This window comes from Panicum hallii, chromosome 3 (genome assembly GCF_002211085.1).
Source record: "Panicum hallii strain FIL2 chromosome 3, PHallii_v3.1, whole genome shotgun sequence".
Lineage (NCBI taxonomy): Eukaryota > Viridiplantae > Streptophyta > Magnoliopsida > Poales > Poaceae > Panicum > Panicum hallii.
The window spans coordinates 62608012-62633389 of NC_038044.1; the positions used below are offsets into that span (position 1 = coordinate 62608012).

Sequence of the window (25378 nt, forward strand, 5' to 3'; positions counted from 1 at the left end):
GGGGGAGGGTTGTTCAGCCGAAAAGCATGTGTGGTCGTCGATCTTGGTTCAACGGATGAGATCGCCCCATGCCCTATCGGGCTTCTTTCGGCCAGGCGGGATGGGGAATTGGCGGCCCGGGCCCAGGTTGCTTCGCGCGCTGCCGCGAGCGCACGCGCAGGCGCGCAGGCCGGCCCGTAACGGGCCGTTGCCCGTGGGCCGCCGCATGCACACGGGCCAGTTTTCCCCGCTGGGCCGCCGCGCACAAGATGGGCCGGCTGGGCTGGATTCAGGGAAAGAACAGTGCATCGGGTTTCAATTTTCAGAAGTCCTTTTTCAATAGAATTTCAGTGAATTTGATGCATTTCAAATTCAAATTTGATTGAACCTTGATGCAATGCTTCCAAAAGATAATTTTGATAGAATTTATTTTCCACTGCAAAGATTCAATAGACTATTTTTCTAATGATTGTTTGTCTTGTTATTTAAATTTGAACCAACGGGAGAATTTAAAATTTCAAGGCAAATAGATTATTTTTTTGAATTGTAGTATTGTTATTTTTTGACCAACGTTGACAATGACAATATTGCAATTAATATGCTATTTGATAGATATTTTTTTATGGATTAATTCTAAATTCTACCCAACGGTGTTTTTAGACTTAATACAAAAAAATAATTATGCTATAATCCTTCTGATAGATATTTTTCATGTATTAACTCTAATTCTGCCCAACGGTGTTTTTAGACTTAATACAAAAGGTTATTGCATATTTTAAATTCTGACCAACGTCGTTTTAAAATATGCAACAATATATTCGAATATTATTTCGTTCGTAAATGAATCCTTATATATAGAATATTCAAAAACCACTTGGTGGATTGATTCAGGAGCAACTATTCATGTTGCAAATTCATTGCAGGGATTCTGTTTGACGAGAACCACTCAAAGAAGCGAAAGGCAAATTAAAGTTGCCAACGGAGCCCAGGCCGATGTTGAAGCAGTGGGTGATGTTCATTTGGAACTCGACACTGGCTTTATCATAATTCTTAAAGATGTTTTATATGTACCTTCGTTACAGAGGAACTTGATTAGTGTGTCTTGCCTGGACAAAGATGGTTATACCTGTCTTTTCGGAGATGGCAGGTGTTTGATAGAATGTAATGATACAGTTATTTCCATTGCATTCAGAAGAAACGATCTTTATTTGATATCGTTGCATGAAAGTGTGAATTTCGTATACGATAATAATGCGAATGTATTCTCGTCTACACTCGCGAATAGAAAACGGAAAAGAACTCATGATGCGTCGTCGAAATTATGGCACTGTCGTTTAGACCATATTTCGAGGGGGAGAATAGAGAGATTAGTTAAAAATGAAATTCTTCCTCCATTAGAGTTCTCTGACTTAGAACAATGCATTGAATGCATAAAAGGAAAATTCGTAAAGAAAATAAAGAAAAATGCTAAAAGGAGCACAGGTGTATTAGAGATAATTCACACAGACATCTGTGGTCCGTTCAATGTAAAGAGTGTGGATGGTTATGACTCATTCATAACATTCAGAGATGATTATTCCCGTTATGGATACATTTATCCAATTAAAGAAAGATCTGAAGCCTTGGATAAATTTAAAATATTCAAGGCTGAAGTAGAAAATCAACATGATTTAAAGATTAAAATCGTAAGATCCGATCGAGGAGGGGAATACTACGGTCGACATACCCCATATGGCCAAGTTCCAGGACCTTTTGCAAAGTTCCTGATGGAGCAAGGCATAGTTGCCCAGTACTCAAGACCGGACGAACTTCAGCAGAACGGAGTGGCTGAAAGACGTAATCGTACCCTGATGGATATGGTGCGAAGCATGATCAGCTACTCTACGTTGCCAGTGAATTTATGGATGGAGACTTTAAAAACCGCCATTCATATTCTCAACAGAGTTCCCAGTAAATCGGTGCCAAAAACACCGTATGAGATGTGGACAGGTAGAGTACCCTCAGTGAATCACCTGCGGGTGTGGGGGAGTCCTGCTGAGGCAAAAGTATTTAACCCCACCATTGCGAAACTAGATCCCAAAATAGTGTCTTGCCATTTCATTGGCTATCTAGAAAGATCAAAGGGTTTTCGTTTCTACTGCCCAGACAGATCCACAAAATTTGTAGAAACGAGACACGCAGTCTTCCTTGAAGATCAAATGATCCGGGGGAGCGGAACAGTTAGGAAGATTGATCTTGAGGAGAAGCAGGTGTATACACCCAATCCTGTGATTCAAGAACCTTTCTTCTTGCTGCCCGCCGTAACCGCACCGCCAGTGCAAGTCACTGCGATGCCAACACCTGCAGTGGCTCCTCCTGTGGTAACAATGAATGAGGATGTGGAACCTATCCATCAGGCTCCTGAAGAACCTGTTGCCACACATGGAGGGGAGCAACAACAGCCCCAAACAGCTGAGGCACCGCAGGCTCAGGCCTATGGGAGACCCCAAAGAACAAGAAAATCCGCTATTCCTGACGACTATGAAGTCTATAATAGCGAAGAAGTTCAAATGGAGGATGATCCCACTTCATTTGAAGAAACCATAAGAAGTGAATACTCGTCCAAATAGCTTGATGCCATGAAAGATGAAATCAAATCGATGAGTACTAACGAAGTTTGGGACTTAGAGGAAATTCCTAAAGGAGCCAAGACAGTAGGCTGCAAATGGGTTTACAAAACCAAATATGACTCCCAAGGGAATATAGATAAATTTAAAGCACGACTCGTGGCAAAAGGATACACACAAAGAGAAGGAATTGATTACAATGAGACTTTTTCTCCAGTCTCATGTAAAGATTCTTTCAGAATTATAATGGCCCTTGTGACTCATTATGATCTAGAATTGCATCAGATGGATGTGAAGACAGCATTCCTAAACAGGGATCTGGATGAAACCATCTACATGGCACAGCCGAAAGGTTTTGTTATGGAAGGTAAAGAAAAATTGGGATGCCGTCTAAAGAAATCAATCTATGGGCTAAAGTAAGCTTCAAGACAGTGGTACTTGAAGTTTGATAAAACAATAAAAGAGTTCGGGTTCAAAGAAAATGTTGAGGACAATTGCGTTTACGCAAAGTTCAAGAATGGGAAGTATATCTTTCTAATCCTGTATATGGATGACATCCTACTAGCAAGTAGTGATGTCAGTCTGTTACTAGAAACAAAAAGGTTTTTATCCTCATATTTCGAGATGAAAGATCTTGGTGAAGCAAGATTCATTTTAGGAATCGAGATTCATCGAGACAGAATGAAAGGGGTATTAGGACTGTCCCAAAAGACATACATAGAAAAGGTTCTAAAGAAATTCAATATGCATAAATGCAGTGCCTCACCTGCACCTATAGTTAAGGGCGACAGATATGGGGAATTTCAATATCCCAAGAATCAATATGAAATTGATCATATGAACACGGTACCATATGCTTCAGCTGTGGGAAGCTTACAGTATGCACAAGTGTGTACACGCCCTGATATAACTTATGTTACCGGGTTGCTTGGCAGATTCCAGAGTAATCCAGGACCAGAACACTGGAAGTTAGTAAAGAAAGTTCTGCGCTATTTGCAAGGAACAAAAGGCCTCATGTTAACATACAGAAAAACAGAATCTCTGCGTATCGTAGGATACTCAGACTCCGATTATGCAGGGGATGACAGAAAATCCACGTCTGGATATGTGTTCGCCCTTGCCGGGGGAGCAATATCGTGAAAAAGTTGTAAACAAACCGTCACTACATCGTCCACAATGTATGCCGAGTTTGTTGCGTATTATGAGGCTACGGGGCAGGTGAACTGGCTTAAGAAGTTTATACCCGGTCTGAAAATGGTCGATAACATATCTAGACCATTAAAATTGTACTGCAATAATGAGCCCGCAGTAATGTATGCACACAACAATAAGACAAGTGGTGCTGCCAAACACATTGACATAAAGTATTATGTTGTGAAAGATAAAGTCCGAGATCAGATTATAAATCTCGAGTATATAAGCACAGTAAAAATGCTTGTGGATCCGTTAACGAAACGCTTACCACCCAGCGTGTTCAAGGAACACGTAGCCGGCATGGGGCTAAGGGATAGCCTGTGATCTTCGGACTATAAGGGCCTAAAAGGTTAAAGAATCTGTTTCAGAACAGAGGCGTGTATTGTAGCTGTTAAATCTATCGGCAGATGACCGTGACGATGAGGCATGCTCTATGCATAAATCCATGATGAAATGAGAAAAAGTAAATGGAAAGAAAAAGAAAAGGTACAGGGTGAGATCAAGGGGGAGACTGTTAGTTTGAGCTCCCAGAGACCCTCGGACCCCAACGGGCCTCCTCTCACCCGCGCCCTGATCGGGGGCGCTCCAGCTTGTTCATAGCTGGTGGGCCCCCATTGCACTGGGCTATAAAAGAGAGGTGGGGGCCAGCGGCACAGAACACGAGGTTCGCCACCGCCGCCACCCCACCGACAGTCTAAATCCTAGCCGATCGAGAAAGCGCTGCAGCGGCGGGAAGACCCACCTACGGCCGTCGTCAACATCGCCGCCTCATCCCGTTCCCTCGGTTGCGACCCGAAGCTCGGGTACCCCTAGTATCACCGCCGCCCGCGACGATGACGGGCCCCTCTGCAACACCCGCGATATAGGGCCACGAAGGTATAACTCCCGTGCCCCCTTCTCCTCTCCACCTCTCTCGCACTCGACTAGTTTTAGATCTACTCGATTTCTTCCAACTCCATCACGCAGTAGACGATCCGCGGTTAAAGTAGTCGAATCACGACTATAACAACAGCGACCTCAGGCTTAGCACGGTTAGCCCAATACTGGAGGTCAGCGATGACAGCCCTGAGGACTTGAACGGTCGACATATGCTCCTCACGGAAGACGTATACGTTCTGAGCCTTCCAAATATTCCAGAGAAGCGACGTAATTACCGTAGAGACCGATCTGGGGGACATGTCCTCCATGAGCTTAGGGATCCCCAAAATGTCTTCAAGGGATGCAAGATGCAGGACAAAGGTCCAGCTGATCGCGTTCCACACCCTACAGACATGAGCACACCGTACGAGAAGGTGATGCTGGTCTTCCTCCAACATACAACAAGCGCAGAAAGGGAGATCAACAATATGTCGCCGGTGGAGCAGGCTGCAGGTTGGTAGGCGGCGGCGGTGCAGCAGCCACAGGAAATGTTTGCCGCGAGGCGTAGCAGAGTTGTGCCAGATCGAGGAAGTGAAACCTCAACAGGTAGCCTCTTCATGTGCCACAAGTAGAAAGCAGATGAAGTGAAAGGCATAAGTTGCTTCCCATTTCCACGCTGATCCAGAGTACCTGGGAGAGGTGTAACAGCTTGAAGGGCCGCCATAAGGAGTTGATGCTCATTTGAGGCTGTGGATGAGAGACGGTTCTGCATTGGTATGACCCAGCTTCCATTACAAAAGGTGAGAGCAATGGAGATGTTCGGACATTGGCAATGGGAGTAGAGAGCCGGGAGGGTAGCCGATAGTGGCTGATCACCTAGCCACCTGTCGTGCCAAAACGAGCACCATCACCGAGGTAGTTTGTGCAGCAGCCCCGAAAGTCTTGAAGAATGCTTAGAAGGGACCTCCAAGTAGGGGTACAAGGTAGTGTTTGTCACCGAGATCACGGCCAGCACCTCTGCCATACAGGCGGTGAAACCACTTTTGCCAGGAGGAGGTAGGTTCTTGATGCAGCTTGGCGAGGAACTTAGCGAGCAATCCTTTGTTTTGCTTGCTCAGATCTTTGACCCCTAAGCCACCCTGAGGCTTGTCAAGACATACCGTCGTCCAGGCCACTTTGCATTGGCCACCATTGCATGAGGCATCTCCTGTCCAAAGGAAGGCCCTCCTCTTCTTGTCAATGGCCTCAATGATGCCAGTAAGAAGGAGGAGGGAGCACATAGGGTAAACAACGTGAGCGCTCAACACAACATTCACCAGCACCGTGCGCCCACTCGGGGTCACGGCTTTTCCACACCATCTTGGAATGTAGCCCTCCACTGCCCTGATAATCGACTGCAGTTCACTTTGCTTGAGTTTGGTTGCGGTAAGAGGTAGTCCAAGGTAGGTTTGTGGGAAACACGCGATCGGGCACCCAAAGATTGCAGCAAGAATCCTGCTGGTATCATGGTGTATACCAATGGGCACAAAAGTACTCTTATCAAAGTTGATAGAAAGCCCCGTGTAGCTGGAGAACTGATCAAGGATGTCTTTTAGGCAGGATAGCTGCGCAGCATCAGCCTTGACAATTATGAGAGTGTCGTCGGCATACTGGAGAACGGGGTGGGTGAGGTCTTGAAACAAAGGGTGCTCAAGGAGCCCTCAAGTTGAGGCATCCAGAATCAAGCGTTGCAGGAGGTCAGCAACAATGATGAAGAGGTAGGGGGAGAGTGGATCACCTTGCGTCAGGCCCTTCTTACATTGAATCCATTTACCAGGAACACCATTGAGGACCACTGCTATTTGGAATGGTTAAGAAGGGAGACCCAATGCCGCCAACATGGAGGGAAACCTTTTATTGCCTCGAGAATATCATCCAAAAGCCAACCAATGCTGGGGCACGTCGTTTGTGACAAGCTTGAACTATATCTGCAGCATAGATGAAGTTCTCAGCAATGCATCTACCCTTTAAGGAGCCGGTTTGATCACAGTGAACAAGGAAGGGAACCAGAGGTTGCAGTCTGATAGTCATCCCCTTTGTGCAGATCTTAGTGATGCAATTCTGTAGTAAGATGGGCCGATAATCCTTAGGAAGGAGTGCTGTGTCTTTTTTAGGTAGGAGATCCAGGCATGCCTTGTTAATCCGGTGCAGCTGAGTAGTACCATTATGGAAGTCCGTCAACAGTTGCAGAAGTTGGGGTGCAACCAAGGCCCGGTTCTTTCTGAAGAAGAGTGGTGAGAAGCCATCAGGGCAGGGCACAGTCAGCTCTCATGGAGAAGAGGATCGACTTGAGCTCATCCATTGTGAAAGGGAGGACCAGCTGCTCAGCTTGTTGGGAGTTCAGGGACAAGGTGGATAGCAACTCATGCAGATTAGGAGGTGCAGGCGAGGAGGAGGTAGGAGTGCCAAGAAGCACCTTGTAGAAATCATGCAAGATGGCTGCCTTCCCATCATGTGAGGTAACCAGGCCATCATCCTCTATAGTCATCATCCTCTGTAGTGAGGGCACCGATTTGATTCTTCCTCCACTTGATTGTAGCCGATAGGTGGAAGAATTTAGTATTAGCATTTCCCAGCTTGCATTCCTTAATTTTGCCTCTTTGCCTCCAGAACAACGAGAGCTGGGTGACATGTTCCTGTGCAGCAGATCGAACCAGAGTTTGGAGGGTGAATTCAGCATGTGAGAGTGGGCGACACTCCTCCAAGAGGTCCATCATGTCAATGACAAGAGAGCAGTTCTGGAGGACAACAGTGGGGCGCTGGAGGCTCCTTTCCCAAACTTGGAGATCAGCTCTTGTGCGCTTCAAGCAAAGGCAGAGCTGGGAAGTGCCACAAGGTTTAGAGTCTGTGACACTCGACCAGGCAGACATGAGCTGAAGGACCAAATAGGCGACCAGAGGGGGGGGGGTGAATGGGAGCCTCAAATTCAATTTGAAAAACCGAAGAGAAAAGTTCCGATTACACCCAACGCACCTCGGACGAAGAGTATCAGTACCGCATAGCTCAGAACGACTATCGGCACTAGGAATACTCTTGACACACAATCGGAAGCTCGATCGAGAAAAGTTCGAACAAAATCTCACAAGTTCAACCACGCAAACGAAGATCAGAGCAAAGCGTTCGGAAAGCCAAAATATCTCAGAAACTCGAACAAAGGGGTTAGAGCATAGATAAAACAAAAACTAAAAATACTGGAATGAAAACTAGCTAACACAAGAACAACTAAACTAATTTTTGTTTTACCTTTTCAGGTTTTAATTAAGCAAAAAATTAATTAAACCTAGAGCAGGTAAATAAATCTAGAGAAGGAGCTAAGCGACTAATGCTAGAAGGCAGCCCTAAAACATGATTTGCTACTCAAAAGGGACCTAAGAAAAAATCTAGCAAAATCAACAGAAAAAGAAAAGACTGGTGAAGCAATTCATCGAACACTTTACGGGCAGAGTTGTGCTGATGAAGAACGAACACGATCAGAGCCAGGATTTACCACACACACACTCGATTCGTCTCCGTGCACAAGAATCACATAAACACGAAACCACAAAGCTGCTGAATAATTTTACCGTAGCCTCCACTAGGTGCCCTGTACCGGCAAGCGCGCACGCCCCTGGCCTTCCCTTGTGCTGCAGCCAGGCACCACAAGCTCAACCTGCCTGCGCTAGCGCCTCCTGTTGCGTGCACTGCTAGCTCAGGCTCTGCCTTGTGTTCAGCGCTGCACTGCTGAGGCTGCTGCGCCAAAACAGAGGGGGAAGGAAGAGCACCCCACCAGGACTACCTCAACCTGCGCAAGAACAGAAAATCGACCAAGGAAAAGAAAAGCAGCGCCACACCAAACACAGCACGAGGAGATCATAGAAATTACAAGAATTGAAATTGAATCAACCGCCCAGAGGGCAAGAGGAGGAAAAGGCCTCCTTTCCCATCGATTTGCAGTACCAGGTCTCAAAGATCCATAGGAAAAATCCTGACCCTAGGTGAAAGAAAGAAAAGAGGAGGAGAAGAGAAACCAGAAGAACAAAAGAAAACGGAAGGGGGCGACGTGAACTCGTGAACAACTGAGTTGGCTGCCCTCCTCTCTCTTTTAACCCCTCTGACTCTCTAGATTAAAGACTAAAATACCTCTAGACTTAACTAGACACTAGAAAGCCCGTAGGAGCAAAACCGGAAAGATACATTGGACTCATCCGACGGCCGAGGTTCTTTCTTCGAGTCGAATTCTTCTCCGCGATGCTGCCGTGTGGACGCAGATCCGGTCCGCGGTTTTGGAGGGTCCGCAAAACCCGGGTAGGTGGCCGGTTTTGAGAAAACCGCCAAAACTCCACGCGCGGGAAGATTCCCGCCTCCACGCCGTGGCCCTAGACGCCGTTCCCACCTCGGCCTTCTGACGGCCCTAGACGCCGCCCGACGCCCGTCACCTCCTCGCCCGCAGCGAGGCCCTAGACGCCGTCGACGCCCGTCGCCTCCGTCAGTCCCGAGACCGACGCCCGTGCCTCCACGACTTGGCATCTTCAATCGCCGTCCGCCTCCTTGGTTTTGTGGCACAAACCAAGAAACCCGTCTTCCATCTCCGCTTGCGTCCTCGATCCAGGAGTGGATGCCACAGCTGCTGCCCAGCCCGAGCTCCTCCACGGCAACTCTATGTCGACACTCGACGCCCGTGTACCTGCAATCCAAAGACCAAGCGCATGATCACACCGCACGGTTGACAATTCACTCATCACAGGCAGGATAGAGTACTCAACATTCCTTAGACGCAATCAAGGAATCCAGGGATGCATGCCCAGTAGTTGTTAAACCTGAATATGTTCAGATGAGGAATTGCAGTGTGGCGGTAAGAAGAATCTGGCAATGATCTGAAACAGCAACCGATTTCGAAGTGACCGAGGAATTTGGCAACTCAAAGTTCCGGTCAGCATTCACCAAGAAGCAATCCAGCTTGACCAGGGTAGGGAAATCTTGTGATTGGAGCAGTTGAAGCGCCGGTCTCGAAGTGGCACTTCAACAAGCTCAGTATCATCAATTGCTTCATTGAAAAGAGTGGTCTCACCCGCGTTGAAGTTGTCATTGGAGCAGTCCTCCGGGTGCCTGATGAGGTTGAAGTCACCGAGGACCACCCAAGGTTCTCGAGTGGTAGCATGCACTTGCCAAAGCTCATCTAGGAAGGAGGACTTGTCAGCGTGGTTGCAAGGTCCATAGCAGTTTGTGATAGTGAAGGAGAGGCTAGAGGCTGCCAACATGAAGGTGGTGGTGAGGTTGTACTGCCATGGGGTAGAGGCAACCAGAGAGATGGAAGAGGCATCCCAGGCATTCAGAATTCCCCCAGAGGCACCAGTAGAGCTTAGAAATGAGATGTTTGGGAAGTGTGTAAATGGTAGGAAGGTAGCAGCTTTGAAATGGTTGATCTCTTGGAGCTTGGTTTCCTGGAGGCAGATGATGAGAGGGGGTGGCTCAGGGAAGGCGAGGCGGACATTGTCGCAATCGGCGGGTCACCCAAGCCACACACATTCCAGGAAAGGATGGAGATCGACTTTCTAGCTCGATCCATGGACAAGATCGTTCAGCATGAGAAACCGAACTATGTACAGCAAGGCAAGCGACCGGCAAGGCAGCTGCACAGCAGCGCTAATCGACGGCAAGAGTAGTCAACAGTCTTGCTGCGCAATATATACATGTAGGGCAACGACGCTCAGGAGCAGCAAGAGTAGCCGGCAGAATTCAGCAAAAGCTAGCCCTATTACATAGATCATCGCCATGACCCAGTGGCGGCAGCAAAAAGGGTCGAGCACAGGCCGACGATGGTGAGGCAGCATTAGTCCACCTTGTCCACAGCAGGTGGGGGGGCCGAGGTGTCATCCATGGCGAGCAGCTCCTGCTCAGGGACCTAGCAGGCCCGGTCAAGCAGCTTCAGATCCTCAATGTTCCATGCCAGGGCAGAGGAGGGCACTAAACCCTAATTCTGCTCAAATGTTTTTATAGACAATCCCTCAACTGGAGGGTTTTATATAAATCGCACTCCAGTTATTTATATAAAACCCCCTAATTCGGATCGCGATTAATAATCGTGATCCGAATATTTGCATTAAACCCTCTAACTATTTCCAAATTAGCCCCTCTAGTGCGCCTGCTACCTTTCTCCCCATGGCTCCGGCAATGGCGACGGCGACGGCCACCTCACTCCGGCAGAAGGCGGATCGATGGGCTTCCAGGTCTTCTTCTCCTTCCCTGCTGGGTATTCGTTGCTGCGTTCCCCTCTCGTACTCTATCTCTTCCCAGATGCTGCTGCTGTGTCTTCGAAGGGATTGGGTTGGAATATGATCCTTCTCAGCGCCGGCGGCCGGCGGCCGGCGGCGGAGGTGACGTTTGGTCGTGGGCTCCTGAGCTTAGTCACCGAGTTTCTCGAACCATGGGGTCGAGGAATGAAAATGAGAAACTTCTGGAACGTATATTTCATCGTGGATCGTGTACCAATTTTTTTGAGACGATGCTCGTTCTATTTGCAAACATAATAAGTTATTATTTACATATAATATGTTGACTAAGCAGAAAATCAACTTAAAAAATTCAGCTTCCTTTCTCTCCTATAGAAGCGGCCCATCTTCCTTTCTTTCCTTCATTTTATTCGTCACCAGGCCAACAGGCCAATCAGGCCTACGGTCTTTGCACGTCAGCCCATTTGCACGTCTTCTTGCTCTTGTCGCTGGCTCGCTGCTCCGCCGTCGCCGCTGATGCCTTGCGTGCTCGTTGCTTCTGAATTCTAAATCCTGATGCAACGGAGGCCAGCACCTCAGACCGAGATCGACGTCTGCGGCACTGCCGCTGCTGCTGCTACCCGCCGACCGCCGAGCTTAAGTGCCGTCAGCCTCCTCGGACGCGGCCGGCCGCCGGCCGGCGCCGCCGATGTTTAGTGCTGACTGCTATGTTCCGCCTGCATCCGGGACGACGATCCAAGCGCCGTTCCCCCCGCGTACGTCCCGGCGTCCTGCGCCGTCCCCGTTCCTCGTTTGGGAACGAAGTTCCCGGAACAGGGAGCGCCGCGTCGTTCCGCGTTCCGTGTGACTAAGCTCCTGCGGCGTGTTAAAGTGATGCTTTGGCCTGGAGACGTCCGGGAGAGACTGATTTCATGAAAAATCTGCCAATTTGGTTTCTTCCACAATTATGGAGCCTTGTGGTGGCAATATGCATTCAACAGCTTAATAATTGAAAGGAGGCTTGATATGATCCAGTGGCATCTTCAGTGCTGATTATTGACTGAATTTTGTGTCCAAATGCATTTGCATTTTTTATTGCCAGACAGTAGTAGTTCTTTGAGCCAAGTTTTGCCAAGCAAATTACTGTGGCATCTTGCTAAAGATGCAGCAATCCATGCACATCCGGCGATCTTCACTCGTTGATTCATCGACACCGGCACACAGCTCCAAGCTCTACGCATCTCAAGGACAGAGGCTTCCATATCTCCCTATCATAAGAGGCTTGTTATTTCATTTGTCTTATGCCTACTGCTTTATCTATGCTTTTCTGAGCACAACTGAAACTGAATTTTATTGACTCATTGCTCATGTACTCCACCTGGCACCAAGTAAGTCCATCCGCAGACAGAGAGCTCAATTACACAACACATCAACACTTTACACACCGATGCCAAGAAGATTAATTGCTTGCAAGTTATCTGATTCTTTTTTTGTAGCAAGTGAAATTAAGCTGCAACTAACTGCTTGTGCTTTTTACTCTGAAACTTGTTGGTTCTGAACTCTATTATTCTCATTTCTTTTCTGATGATAGGATTCACCTGTTGCTTCAACGTGGCGACTTATGTTCTGCTTGGTTGCCCTTGTCGGTTCGCTCAACTAATTGAGTATACCGGAGTAACTGGACCTTATGTCAGTATGTGTTAGGTAGTATTTTGTTTCCTTGTCTTGTGCCTACCACTACGTTATCCGTACTTTTGTGCATGCCAAATGAAACCAAGTCATGGACATGGCAGCATCTTCACCCCGAGTTTGGAGCAAGTATCAGGAGGTTCCCTACTAAATGGTGCTAACTGAATTTTGTCAGGTTTGGAAATGCATTCCAGGCTGAGGGTAGCTGTATGGCCAATCTATAAGGTTTCTTCCTCAACACATGGCAGCTGTGAAGGAATCATCAGCATTGTGTCACAACCTGCTGTTCATGGCACTCCTCTTGGCTCCATGTCCATCTGCAGACTGCAGACAAAAAAATGTCAATTACACAACACATCGAACACTCTACAAACCAATGTCAAAGAACAAAATTAATTGTTTCTAGAAAAATAACAAGACTAATTGATTGCAATTTGCAAGCTATCTGTTCTTTTTCAGTGGCAAGTGAAATTAAGTTGCAACTACTGATGGTAACTGTTCTTTTTTTCTTTCTTTTGCAGGCTGTGGGAGGAAGGTGGCGCGTGACAACCGGATTCTGCTCCTGTGAAGTAGCCAGACCTGCAACAGGCACTGTATCATCGAGGGCGCCACCAGGGCGAAGTGTGGCTTACTCATCGTCAGGTCTTTCTTCTTCTGCACCAAAGAATGCGACTGAATGTTCCAGCATAACTACGAAGCCTTCATGCACTATACGAATTCATCCAGTTCTCAGCTGAAAAGAAAGAGGCCGGGTTTGCGTCAAGAACTCAAGATGCATCGGCATTATTGTTGAGTGAAAGACAGTAGCACTCATGGCAACCAAACAGATTCATGAACCATATCTTTGTCCCTTTGCTGTCTATCAACTTTGTCTGAAATGCCATTAGATGGAAGCAATTCTGAATTTTGTCAGGTTTCAGAATTGCATAGATAGCATTGCATGCCCACGACCAAATGTACCACCATAATTTGATCAAAGTGTATTGGCATGCTATTTGTGGTGCAGGATCTCTAATTTGTTAGGTCGTCTATGTCCGTATCCTGCCTGAAGAATAAACGAACCGAATTGGCAATTTCACATGAATGAATGGCAGCACACCCCTGTCCTCATCAAGTTTCAGAGTAGTGACTTCCAATGTAGAGCACACCGTCGCATCAACCTCCTTCGATGCTTTCCATGTTTCTTAGATCTGTGCCATTCCTGTGTCCTCTTTGATGCTTCCAAGAAGATATGGTTTTAATTTGGTTGGATCAGAGTCCTCTTCTCTCAGTTCTCTGCTTCAATTTTGTTGGCAATGAGGGCAGGGGAACGGGAAACCCGGTGCTCCAGCATCTGCCCGCGTGAACGTCATTGCCCTGTGGCTGCAGCACAGCGCCTAGAGGCCCATGGCCGCAGACGCCGTTGCCGGCCGCCGCGGGCGCCCCCATCGGCCATCGCCCTCGTCTCCGACCTTTTTCTCCTCGTTTGGGTGTGCGGTGGTCCGCCGTCCGCGATGGCCAAAGGAGAGTTCTTCCTAGCTGGCGGGGCGTGGAGAGGAGGCGTACTCTGAAACTTGAGCGCTGAGACCGGCGGGGTGCGCACTGAGGCCGGCGGGCTCGTCGGAGCTGCGTGGCCGGAGCCGCCATGGCCGGGGCCATTTTTTTGCAGATAGCCCCCTCAACTGGATTGCGATTAATAATCGCGATCCGAATATTTACATAAAAACCCCTGGTTCGGATCGCGATTCATAATCGCGATCCAATTATTTTCACAAAGCCCCCTAACTATTTGCATATTGGTCCTTCTTGAGCGCTGTTGCCTTTCTTCCCCCCGGCTCCACTGCTCCAGCGACGGCGACGGCGACGGCGACGGCCGCCTCGTTGCTGCGGATCGATAGGGTTCCATCTCCGCTCCCCGTTCGCCGCCAGGTCTTCCCTGCCGCGTTACCTCTCGTGCTCTATCTCTCCCCACATTCTGCTGCTCTGCCGTTGAAGGTATTGGTTTGGAATAGGATCCTTGTCGCTGGCGGCGGAGGTGGCGATGGCTTGTGTCACCTTGCTAACGATGCAGCAATCCCTGCACATCCGGCGATCATCACTCATTGATTCATCAGCACCGACACACAGCTCTGAAATCTGTGCATAAGGACAGAGCCTTCTTTCTCTCCCTCACATAATAAGGGGCTTGCTGTCTCCCTTGTCTTATGCCTACTGCTTTATTTGTGCTTTTCTGAGCATGCCAACTGAAACTGACTGGATTGAGACATGGACATGGCAGCATCCTTATCCCATGCGGCACATCAGTTTCCTCTGATGAAGATCCAACAGTGGAGCGAGCATCATGAGGCTTCCTACTAAATGATGTTAACTGAATTTTTGTCAGATTTCAGGATGCGTCCCCTATGATCTGGAAGGTAGTTGCTTGATCAACCTTCCCTTTCCTTTGTTCTCTGTTTACCTCAATGGCAGCTGTGAAGGTGTCATCAGCATTGTGCCTCACCTTGCTGCTCATGGTACCCCTCCTGACCCCAAGTCAGTCCATCCGCAGACCGAGAGAGCTCAATTAAACAACACATCGGACGCCAAAGAACAAGATTAATTGCTTGCAAGCTATCTGATTCCTTTTTGGTAGCAAATGAAAACTAAGTTGCAACCATGGATGGTAACCTCGATTTTGTTCCTTTCCTTTGCAGTCTTTGGGAGGAAGGAGGCATGCGATGAGTGGCTGAGCGACACATACCGTATGCTGCTCCTGTGCAGCAGCAGGATATGCAACGAGCACTGCATCGGCGAGGGCGCCACCAGGGGGAAATGCGGCTTGCTCATCGTCAGATCCTTTTGCTTCTGCACCAAAGAATGCGACTGAATCCAGGGACCTCAGCTGTAATGGTCACTGATGAATAAGAGCACAAAGTTGTGATCCAAGGTGGTTGCTCGGACACTCGGATCAATCAATAAAGCCTTTTGCCAAAACATGTGCATTCAAGTCACTCTTGTGGTTGAAGGGAGAAATACATGATATCCCTATTTTCTTTTGACTTTTGAACCGTGTTTACAAATGTCTAGTTGAGCTTTGTTTTCGCGAGACCAAACACACGTTTTCAACAAAAAAGAATTTTCAACGTGGACAGGAAAAACTCAGTCAGCGAAGAAGGTACGCGTATTGCCTTATTCTGCTCTCTGGTTCAGGAATGCGGCTGCATCTTCTGAATCAGAATGCTACTACTTGCAAGAGGAGCAGCAAGCAGATCATGCAACACGTTGCTTGTTCAATAAGACCCTCACACATTTGCAACTGTCAAGCAGAACATGTGGAAGAGAGATTGATCCGGATCCCTGAGTCACCAACAATCAACAAAGTGCTACGCACAGTTTCCCAACAGATTCGCATCAGAAACAGCAAGCTTTTTTTTTAAGGAAAACAGCAAACTTTATTGATCAATCCTGATGTTCAGACATAGTTCCACAGTGGTTATATAGACAAATCGCTAAACACAACAAATGAAGCGGTTCACAGACATTGTTCATCTCTGTAGTTACATTCTGCATCAGCTTACTTAACAAGATCATGGGCAATAGCACAACAAAGATGCTTCAGGTCTTCAAAGGCGCTGTCCTGGAGTGACACTGAGGCCATTCTCTTTGAAATTTCAGTCTCAGAAGCATTGTCGAATTCAAACTTGGTGTGGTAAATGAAGTAGCCACCACACTCCCAGGTAGACAGAGAGCAGCCAGTAACCAGATTTTTAACCTTTAACCAAAGATTAGATATTCACATGTTTCCATTACTTGGTAGCTGAAATAAAATTTGCTTAGGAATGAAACAAACGTGTAATAAATTCACCTGTGGAAACAAGAAAACCTTTGTGCCATTATTGGAAATCAGCAGGCTGTATGCAGTAGTGTTGTCATGCAGAGAAAAACATATTTCACTGACAACATTGACAAGTGCTTTTAGGTTGTTGCTGGTGAACACAATAGCTTTTAGGGGGTAGCCAACTGTTTCAGACACAATAATGTCAGATCTGGCATTTCCACCATATTCATATAACACGACAGTGGAGGCAGACTCCACTGGCAGAGGGTTTGGAAAGTAGCAAGCCTGCAAGATTTGATAAAATATGACATTTAATTCTCCTCAAGCATATACTGCAACCAGCAAAATAGGTGTTTCTACCATATCAACACAATCTTAATAAAGAATCTGTCTACTCAAAGATTATTTATTATAGTAGAATATTAAAACCCAAGGCTTTAATATATGCCAATCTGGCAACCTGCCTTATGAAACATGACACATGGCAGAATTAAGAAAAAAGGTTGCAACAAAGGGCAGACATAAATATTGAGGTAAGCTGTAATGACTCGTGGTATAAACTGCATAGCAATGATTTAGTGCTTAGTGATAAATTTATACTGCCAAACAGCTCAAAACTTACCTCTATGAAATCATGAATGTATTTTGACATGTGATAAGTCAAAATATAGATGAAACAAAGTGAAGGTTATATGCACTGGAATTAGGCAAACATTACCTGAAAAAACATGTGATCTGACACTACATGTGTTCTACTGTCAAAGAAAACCCTGAAGGCCGCATTATTTACTTCAGAGGCAATCTTTGTAGCCAGTCCAAACATCCTTTTATCCCAATAGCAAGATAGTTGGTTGACTGCAGCTGGAACCAAGAAGATATGACCATATTCAACAGGATATGCCTTCAGGGAAAAAATGCCCATCAGAAGGGAACAAGCACAAGGCAGATGCCAACAAGCAAAGAGCAAGCGAGGGAAGGTAGTTATTTTTAGCAACACTAAAAACATACATTTGCAATCAGGAGTAATCCATCCTTTGGTGGTGATGCCGAAGGAGCAACCTCAGGTCTATCATTTTCTCCTTGTGCAACGCATAAAAGCAACCCCTCATAACTCTTCATACTATTTGGCTTCGAGCATCTGAAAGACTCAAAAAGCTTGTCGTATTCCTTCAGTGAAAATGAATTCCATTTATTGTTCAGCTGACCCACAAAATTAATTCCACCTTCAATGACCTGTACAATTGTCAATGCTATATATCACAAATATGTTTGGTAGTTAGCCAGCTTAAATTTCCATAATTGCAATGTGCTTCAAAGATGTGGAAAGTGGTAACCACTTGTTAGTTTATTCCCTTTTATTTAAATTCTTACCACCCTATTTTCCTTCAGCCAACACACCCTTCCCATCCTATCCACCCACAAACTCAACCACTGGCCGACTGCTGTAGCCATTCTAAGGTTTAGTACGTGTTTAGGATTGGCAAAAAGGCCATTTAGTCCAACTTTTGACCTCAGGTGCCAGTATATATGCCTTATTGCTTATGGAATTACGTGTAGAATTGTAGAATAATCTCTATAAGAAGCCACCAGCAGTAGCCATGGCAGTGCTGGAAGGAGAGAGAACAATCTGAGTAATTCTAAAGTGCAATGACATTAGAAGCATAAGCAAGAGAAAGATAATTCCAACATATCGGGTGTGAAAGTCTGGCAATGATATTAGGTTGCTACCATGCCACTGTGATGATGGCGTGGCCAGAACACTGCTACTCTGCAACGAACTGGTAATTCACATCTGGGATGGGACGGGTAGTGGGGTGAAAGCTGTTAACTATCCCTAAAGTCTTAATGATGGAAGAAAAGAACAAAACTTTTATTTGGATGACCTTAAGTTGGCAAGCTGTAACATCATAGTCCAAGTGGCCCTTCCAAGCAAAATTATCCCACTGGCACAAAGAAAAACCATGGGTTACAAATGGTGCTGTGAAATTCACGAAATTGTGCGAACTCTTGGATTTACAAAACCTGAGAAAGAAGGATTGTATCAAGCAAGCTTGGGCCCTGTTCAGGACATGCAGTGCTTTTAAGGTCATCATTTCCATGTTCTGCACCGAAATGATAAAGATGTGTCTTCACACCTGAGGATGCAAAGAAGAGTTTAGGGACTAACAGGACGGTAAAAAGAAAAAATATCTGATTTTATTCTGAATGTAAATACCAGTGAGATAATAGCCAATTTGGTTCTGCCAAATTGTTTAGGTGTTGTATTTCAAACCAACCTTTTGAGAATCAAGCGGGCGCATATAATGAACTGAAACTGTAAAATAACTAAATGATCCAACCCGTGAACATAGAATTTTACTAGAGAAGAATAAGTTAACCACTTTATACAAGCTAACATTTTTTGGAATACTAGTTTATTTCCAGTGCAATGACAAATGGAAGTGTAGTTTTATTATGGAAAAAGTAGAAGTTTCAATTCCAAGATTAAAAATGGAAATCAGTAATAAGTGAGATAAAACCATTTGAAAGCAACTGTTGCTTACCTTCAGATTGATCCAGATGAGAGTTCTTGCTCAGAAACGAATATTCACCTTCTACTTTGGTGGCCGACACCATAGTTATGATGCTTAATATCCGTAACACTAACTGAATATCTACAATACTAACAATCCTAATTCAAGCTTCAGCAGCACCACCGCCGGCAAGGTAGGTCAAATCAGAAGGATGCCCCCCTGCAGATGGGAGGGCACCACGACCACCGTGAAAAGAAGGGGAGGCAAGTAGAAACTTAGGAAAGCACTGGGCACATTGTCGTCCCCTTCTTAGTGTAGTACGGGATCCTATCCTTGGAGCCGTGGTTGATGTTTCGAAGCCAGCCCTACTGGACCAGCTATCCACCTTTGCAAGTCCAACTTGTTCTTCTTAAGGAGATTCCAAAACGTGCTTGGATCGTAATCGAGCGTCTTTTGCCAGACAATCTGAACATGAGCAAAATTTCAGTCAAAAGATCCAAATTAGTAGAGGTCTCAAGTGAGTACATAATGTGAGAGCTTAGTACATCTCCCAACTTTTCACAATTTTTTGATTTGTGGAGAGCAATAACATATGTATAAACAAAGTTCACAACCAGAACAAGTCGGACAGTATAGAGTAAACTGAGGAACATGTTTGACGCCAACAAGCACAACATTCTCCTAGAATAAGTCTAAACCATTTAAAAGACAGTAGATTGTACATATGTTTTTTTGTCACTAATAATATGGCACATGCACACCTTCTTTCTCACTCTTCCAAGCTGGTAACACGAACTGTATGGCTCGGTCCATGCACAAACAAGCCGCCTAAAATCAAAAGCTTTCAACCAAAACACGTGCCGATAACACACAAGCACACACGCGTGATCAGGATTTTGCCCATAAAAATCCATGACCAGAATATCCGCACGAGTTACCAGATAGCTCCAAAACGCCCAAAGGAGTGACTCCCCCCCCCCCCCTCCATCCCCCTTTCTACGCCCTCCATCACTAGTAATTCCATAAAACCATAAACCAACACCCTGAATCGGACTGCTCCCGCCCATCCACCACCAACACGGCAGCGATCCCCTCCAACAGCCTTTCGATCCGACACTTAGCCCCCTTCTCCATCACCAAGAAACAATGCATGCAAGCGGCGGAATCGAGAGGAAGAGAAATCACCAAACCCAGACTTCGTTAGGGGAAAGGAACCAATCGCACGAGTGTAGAGAGAGATTCGAAGCAGATCAAAGAGGGAGAAATCTGTACCGAGAAGCGTGGCGTCGGCTGGGCGCGTCCTGTCCAAGAGAGGAGATGGTGGGGTGGGGAGAGACGTGTGGCCCGTGGAGAGAGTTGGAGACGAACGCCTGCGTGCTGCAAGCAAGAGAAAAAGTGGTGGTGAGTTGGCACTTGGCTTCCCCTTGGCATAGAACAAAAAACCGGTCAGATTCACCCGGATGAACCGTGACATGACTCGGTTCTGTTCAACTAAAACCGGCAATGCAATTTTTAAGACTACAGGTATATGGTCCGTATTTTTAAGACTCGAGTTTTACATAGTCTGTATTTTTAAGACTCGAGTCTTATATGGTCCAAATCTCAAGTTCTGTACGAAGCATTTGTCCATGGAGAAAGAGTTGGGAATATAATGCTCCGTAGTTATATGGAACGCATCGATTTTTTGTAATTTAAAATAGTTTTTAAAGGGTTTATGTCTCCTGGAGTCAAACCACGTGCCACTTCATTTCTCTTACTTTTTTTATTAAAAAAGATTATAATGCTGGTACGAGTTACAATATATTTATTTCTTTGCATCTATGCAAAAAAGAGGGTCATGAATTTATGCTCGCTGAGTAGCGAAGCAAATAAGAAATACCTATAAAATGAAAGGCAGCGTTCCTGCCACTTTGCTTCAAAAAAAAAAATGTTATGGTCTTCTTCTTCCACCAAACAAAGAATCTTCATATATTTTGAACTGCAACAAGTAAATTTTCACTACCCAATACAAGTATACAGCATAGGACCATAAAAGCTACACTCATTGAATAAACTATCACCCAGATGCAACCTAATTAAAACTTTAATTGCTACAAATACATACATTACTACAAGTCTACAACCCATACAAGTATCAAAATCTAGAGTGGCTGAATAAATCATCGCTCAGTTGCATCCTAAAACTGCAATGACACGAATCAACCTTTTACATTTACAATCTGAACCCAACTTTTAACTGCACAGTAACACAAATGAGGCTAACAAAGATGAGCCGATTACTCTAGCAAGTGAACGGTCATGGCTACCTTTTCTTTTAACTGGAGTCATGGCTATGTTTTCTTATAACTGGAGTGATGGCTACTTGGACTGCACAAATACCCTAAAGTTAGCAACCTTCTTTGCTGTAAGTCAATACAATATGTTCTCCCACAGCACATTGTATCAGAGACATATAGCTGTTCTTGGGATTTTGCGCAAGTGTTTGTATGGACATGAAATTTGTGAAGATTTTCCCTAGAGTGGCACGGTGCTAAATATTTTCTCCTTTCAACACCTTCTGCACAAGCATTAAAATCTCTGTAACCTGGAAGCATAGTAGAAAAGGTTACATCTTGTGAAATCTTAATTGCAAGAGACACGTATTGCTTTATATATTGAGTATCTTTCATACCCCAGGGTAATGCTTCAAAACTGGAGAATAATGGTCAAGTGCTATATAGATTTTTCCCAGGACACTTAGAAGGGTGTCAACCTCATCGCCAAGTACATCAACCTGAATTACATACAATGGGAAAAGAAATCAGATACTCTCTTTTTACATGGAAAAAAAATAGCATAACTAAGAGTATGCGCAATCTAGAGCCACGGGTGATTTTCCTTTATGACAGCGGATAAGCGTGCACAGATATTCCTTGGGCCTGTTTAGATGCATTCCAAATTCCAAATTTTTACACTCTCTCTCCATCATATCAATTTTGGGAAACATGCATGGAGCAGTAAATGTATGTAAAAAAAATAACTAATTGCACAGTTTAATTGTACATCACGAGGCGAATCTTTTGAGCCTAATTAGTCCATGATTGGATAAAATTTGTCAAATACAAACGAAAGTGCTACAGTAGCACTGTTGCAAATTTTTTGCAATCTAAACAAGGCCCTTGCTAAGTCATCATTTTTTCACGTTTAACATCAATAAAAGAAATTATTGTGCTTGGAATTTAATTAACCATGAACCTAATGTTTCTTTACGCAACTTTTGTGTACTATGGTAAATGTAACTTAGCAGCTTAAAAAAAAGAATGGAAGAAACTTTGGAAACAAGACTAACCTCGGCTTCTGCTTTCCGAAGATTTGAACATTTAATCTCAATTATTTGCTTATACCAGAATTCTTTTTTCCTTAAGGCAGCAACTTGCTGCACCAGTGGGTTAAACTGACCAATTATACTAGTCAATCTGCACATAATTTTTTAAAAAATAAAATGAACGCTTGAATGATACGAACTGAAATATAGAAAAATATAAGCACAGGAAGCCACTCTGCAGTAACATGCAGATGCTTAAAATATATTAAGTGATTAATTAATAAGCTGTTGTCAAGAGAGACAACGAGCCTAGCTGAGCAAGTGTGGTCCTAGATAAAGACAAGCAACAATAGAGAAAAGTGAAAGAACATTAGTTAACTAACATACCTGGTTTCATTTCTTTTCATAGATTCTGCTAATCTTCTTTCAAAATCACTATATGCTTTTGACAACTTCTCCATACTGGCAAGATCAGATTCCCCTGTCTGTCCCCTATAACTGCCAATGCTTTGTGCTGGTGTTTTCTTCATTTCCTGGATGGTGGCCTCAAGTGAGGCATTCTTTTCTTTGGCTTCCTCCAACGCAATAGACATAGAAGTTAAGTTTTCAGTCAGCTCAAGTACTTCTTGCTTGCATACTTGGATTTGCTGCATAGCCTCATACAAACATCTTTTCATTGAGTTATATTCGCTCTTTGTCTCTAATATCAGCAGTTCTTGCTCACAGACTTTCTCCTTAAACATCAAAAGCTCATCATTAACCAAGTTGACTTGGTCATGATGCTGTATTATTGACCCTGCAATTGATACCAGTTGATTATTTTCATACTTGAGCTTTTGTCTATCTTCATATATAATACTCAGCTGGTCTTCTTTTTCATTAAGCAACTCTCTGAGGAAAGATCCCTCCTGATTCATATCATAAATCTGATTCTCGTAATCATCAAAAACTTCCCTGAATATTGATGAGTCCAACAAATTGTTCAAGTGTCTCTCAATCCTTAAATCTTCAAGTTCAGCCCTAACCTTCTCAAAACTATTCAAGAGTTTTGCCTCTGACAGTGAGTGCTGAGCTACTTGGCTCTTTGCATCGGGTACTTGCGAACAGAGGTGCTTAACCTCCTTTCTTTTATCAGCCAGCAAACCTCGGAGACAATTATTTTCATGAAGTAACATACCGATCCTGTCCTTCAATCTGCACATCATCTCATTCTCCTTACAGTCAAAACAAGAGTTCTCTTTTCTCGTGGTTATCTCACCCAGCTTGGAAATGGTCTGGAGCAACTTCAATTTGATGAACTCAAGCTCTCTCTCTTTCTTAAGAGGCAACGAAGCTTTAGCTTTCGCATATTCCCTTTTCACCCTGAACAGCTCTTCCGTCTTCTGATGCAGCTCGGATTCATGCTGTCTTCGCAGTTTTAGCCATTCCGACTTGAGAAAATTTGTGATTTCTTCGCTTTGCATGTGCTTCAGGAGAGAAAAATCTGGGATGTCAAGCATAACCTCGCTTGTATCAGTAGCTTTCTCTGTTACAGGAGGCTCATTATCATCTTTCATCTTCACAAGGATTTGGTCTTCTAGACTACTGTGGGATTGGTGAGGATGTATACCAGGTTCCAAACTTACTACAGCATTCAAAATACAGCGAAGCTCATCTTCCAGCACCGCAATCTCAAAAACCTTTTCTTTCCAGTTCCCGTTCAGAGTGCTGATACAGTTCTGATGCTCCCATAACTTCATTTCAAACTCACGTTGCAAACTGCAAACGTAGTCCCGAATCATGATGTTAGAGATCTCCTTTTGCAGTTCATGCTCCAACTGGAAAAAAAAAATTCGACCACCTGAGTTAGTCTAATTAGTGTAAGATGATTTCTCAAACAAGCAGAGACATAGCAGAAGGTAATGCAGAATGCAGTGAGTTCATCCTTCAAAATTCCAAGAAAACCACGTATAACTGTTAGAAACAACGATGCTCCTATGAGAATGAAGAGCAGCTAGCAGACCTAATACATGAGAAGGTTGCAAAATAGTTGTGTAAACTGTGTGAAACTAGCAATTGAAAGGTGAGATTCTTCTACCAAAAAGCAGACACTGCCATGCCAAGTCCCAATCGATGTGGACCAAATTTACCCCGACCAGCAAACCCACGTCCTACAGTCGTTTGCCGCGACAAGAAGCAAGAGTCATACACAAAAATTTATCTCCTTTAAGCAACTGCGACTTCACCTCCAATAAGACAGTAAATATACATCCACTTCACTGAGGAAACGGTGCAGATTATGGACCACAGCCAAGCCAAGCCATGGAATTAACACAAGAACTAAACGAATGAACTGGAGTACTGGACCATTCCTACAAATTCCTCTCCGTTCCTACCGCACCAAATCCAGAACCAAACCAAAATCCTAACATGACAACGAGAAACGAATCGATGGCTACATAGCCCTGGCGGCCAGGGGAAGCAATAGAATTATAGAACCGAAGAAGAGATGGTGAACTCACAGGGTCGGACACTTCCATCTCGCCGGACGGCAGGCCAGGCGAGGCCCTCCGCTCCTCGTTCAATCGCCACGAACGCCGCGCGAACCACACGGCGACAGAGGCTCCTCCGCTCCCACCCTCGCTGTTGTCGCTCCGGTTCCGAAGTGGCGAGGAGGGGCGCGGGAAAGCGAGAGCAGGCGCGGCGCGGCGAGATTCAAGCGAAAGGCGAGGCCTTTTCCCTGTAAAGACGCCTCCTTTTCGCTGCGCCTTGTCTCCCCCTCCTGCTGCTTAACTGGGCAATCATCGGAACCGAAACACTGCGAGCGCCGCGCTGAGTTGGAATCGGCGCCAAGCAACTGCTCCTTCCTGCGTATGTGGAGAGAGGGAGGAGCGGAGCAGGGGTGGTTGCTGGTTTGGCGTGGGGGAGTGGGCTCGCACGGGACGGGAGCGGACAGGTTGGAAGACGGGGACGCCGGACGCTGACAGGGAGGCGCGGCGTCTCCTTGGGGTTGGGGACGGCGCCTAGCTCTAGCTAGCTGGTTGGAAGTTGGAACGGTTTGTCCGGGGCGCCACGGCGTCGTTGCTGTCGCTGGCTTTACTCCGAGCGGTCAGCCGGTCACTCGGCGCCGCTCACGGGTTGCCCGCTCCACTGCTTCGAGGATCGTGCCAACGGACAAGAAAAGTACTTTCCGCACGTTTCAACCTTTCTTTTAGAAAACTATTTGTAAAATG

The 25378-nt window shown here is 45.5% G+C and overlaps 2 protein-coding genes across 3 annotated transcripts; both read right to left on the reverse strand.

Annotated features, from left to right (window-relative positions):
- Positions 1-15937: 15937 nt before the first annotated feature.
- Positions 15938-20258, reverse strand: LOC112884635 (GDP-L-galactose phosphorylase 1-like). Its single transcript, XM_025950089.1, has 8 exons — positions 20135-20258; positions 18893-19327; positions 18372-18484; positions 18233-18292; positions 17358-17582; positions 17068-17250; positions 16377-16634; positions 15938-16283 (listed from the first exon to the last, which is right to left on the reverse strand). The coding sequence occupies exons 2-8, from the start codon at positions 18963-18965 to the stop codon at positions 16086-16088; spliced, it is 1110 nt and encodes a 369-aa protein (XP_025805874.1). The 5' UTR covers positions 18966-19327; positions 20135-20258; the 3' UTR covers positions 15938-16085.
- A 555-nt stretch (positions 20259-20813) lies between these two features.
- LOC112884634 (WPP domain-associated protein-like) lies at positions 20814-25166 on the reverse strand. Of its 2 annotated transcripts, XM_025950088.1 has the most exons (5): positions 24668-25158; positions 22554-23983; positions 22191-22317; positions 21534-21635; positions 20814-21446 (listed from the first exon to the last, which is right to left on the reverse strand). In XM_025950088.1, the coding sequence occupies exons 1-5, from the start codon at positions 24683-24685 to the stop codon at positions 21393-21395; spliced, it is 1731 nt and encodes a 576-aa protein (XP_025805873.1). In that variant the 5' UTR covers positions 24686-25158; the 3' UTR covers positions 20814-21392. The 2 variants fall into 2 exon arrangements, 1 of the variants encoding a protein (XP_025805873.1); XR_003227142.1 differs by lacking the exon at positions 22191-22317 and having other exon boundaries at positions 24668-25166.
- Between the last annotated feature and the right edge of the window lie 212 nt (positions 25167-25378).

Coding starts and splice junctions, on each gene's coding strand:
- LOC112884635 (XM_025950089.1), bottom strand. CDS start 18,965: ATGGTGTCGGCCACCAAAGTAGAAGGTGAATATTCGTTTCTGAGCAAG. Junction 18,293..18,371: donor ATACAATCCTTCTTTCTCAG/GTTTTGTAAATC, acceptor TCTTTGTGCCAG/TGGGATAATTTTGCTTGGAA. Junction 16,284..16,376: donor AGGTTTTCTTGTTTCCACAG/GTGAATTTATTA, acceptor CTTTGGTTAAAG/GTTAAAAATCTGGTTACTGG.
- LOC112884634 (XM_025950088.1), bottom strand. Junction 22,318..22,553: donor ATGAAAAGAAATGAAACCAG/GTATGTTAGTTA, acceptor AATTATGTGCAG/ATTGACTAGTATAATTGGTC. Junction 21,636..22,190: donor TTCGGAAAGCAGAAGCCGAG/GTTAGTCTTGTT, acceptor TATGTAATTCAG/GTTGATGTACTTGGCGATGA.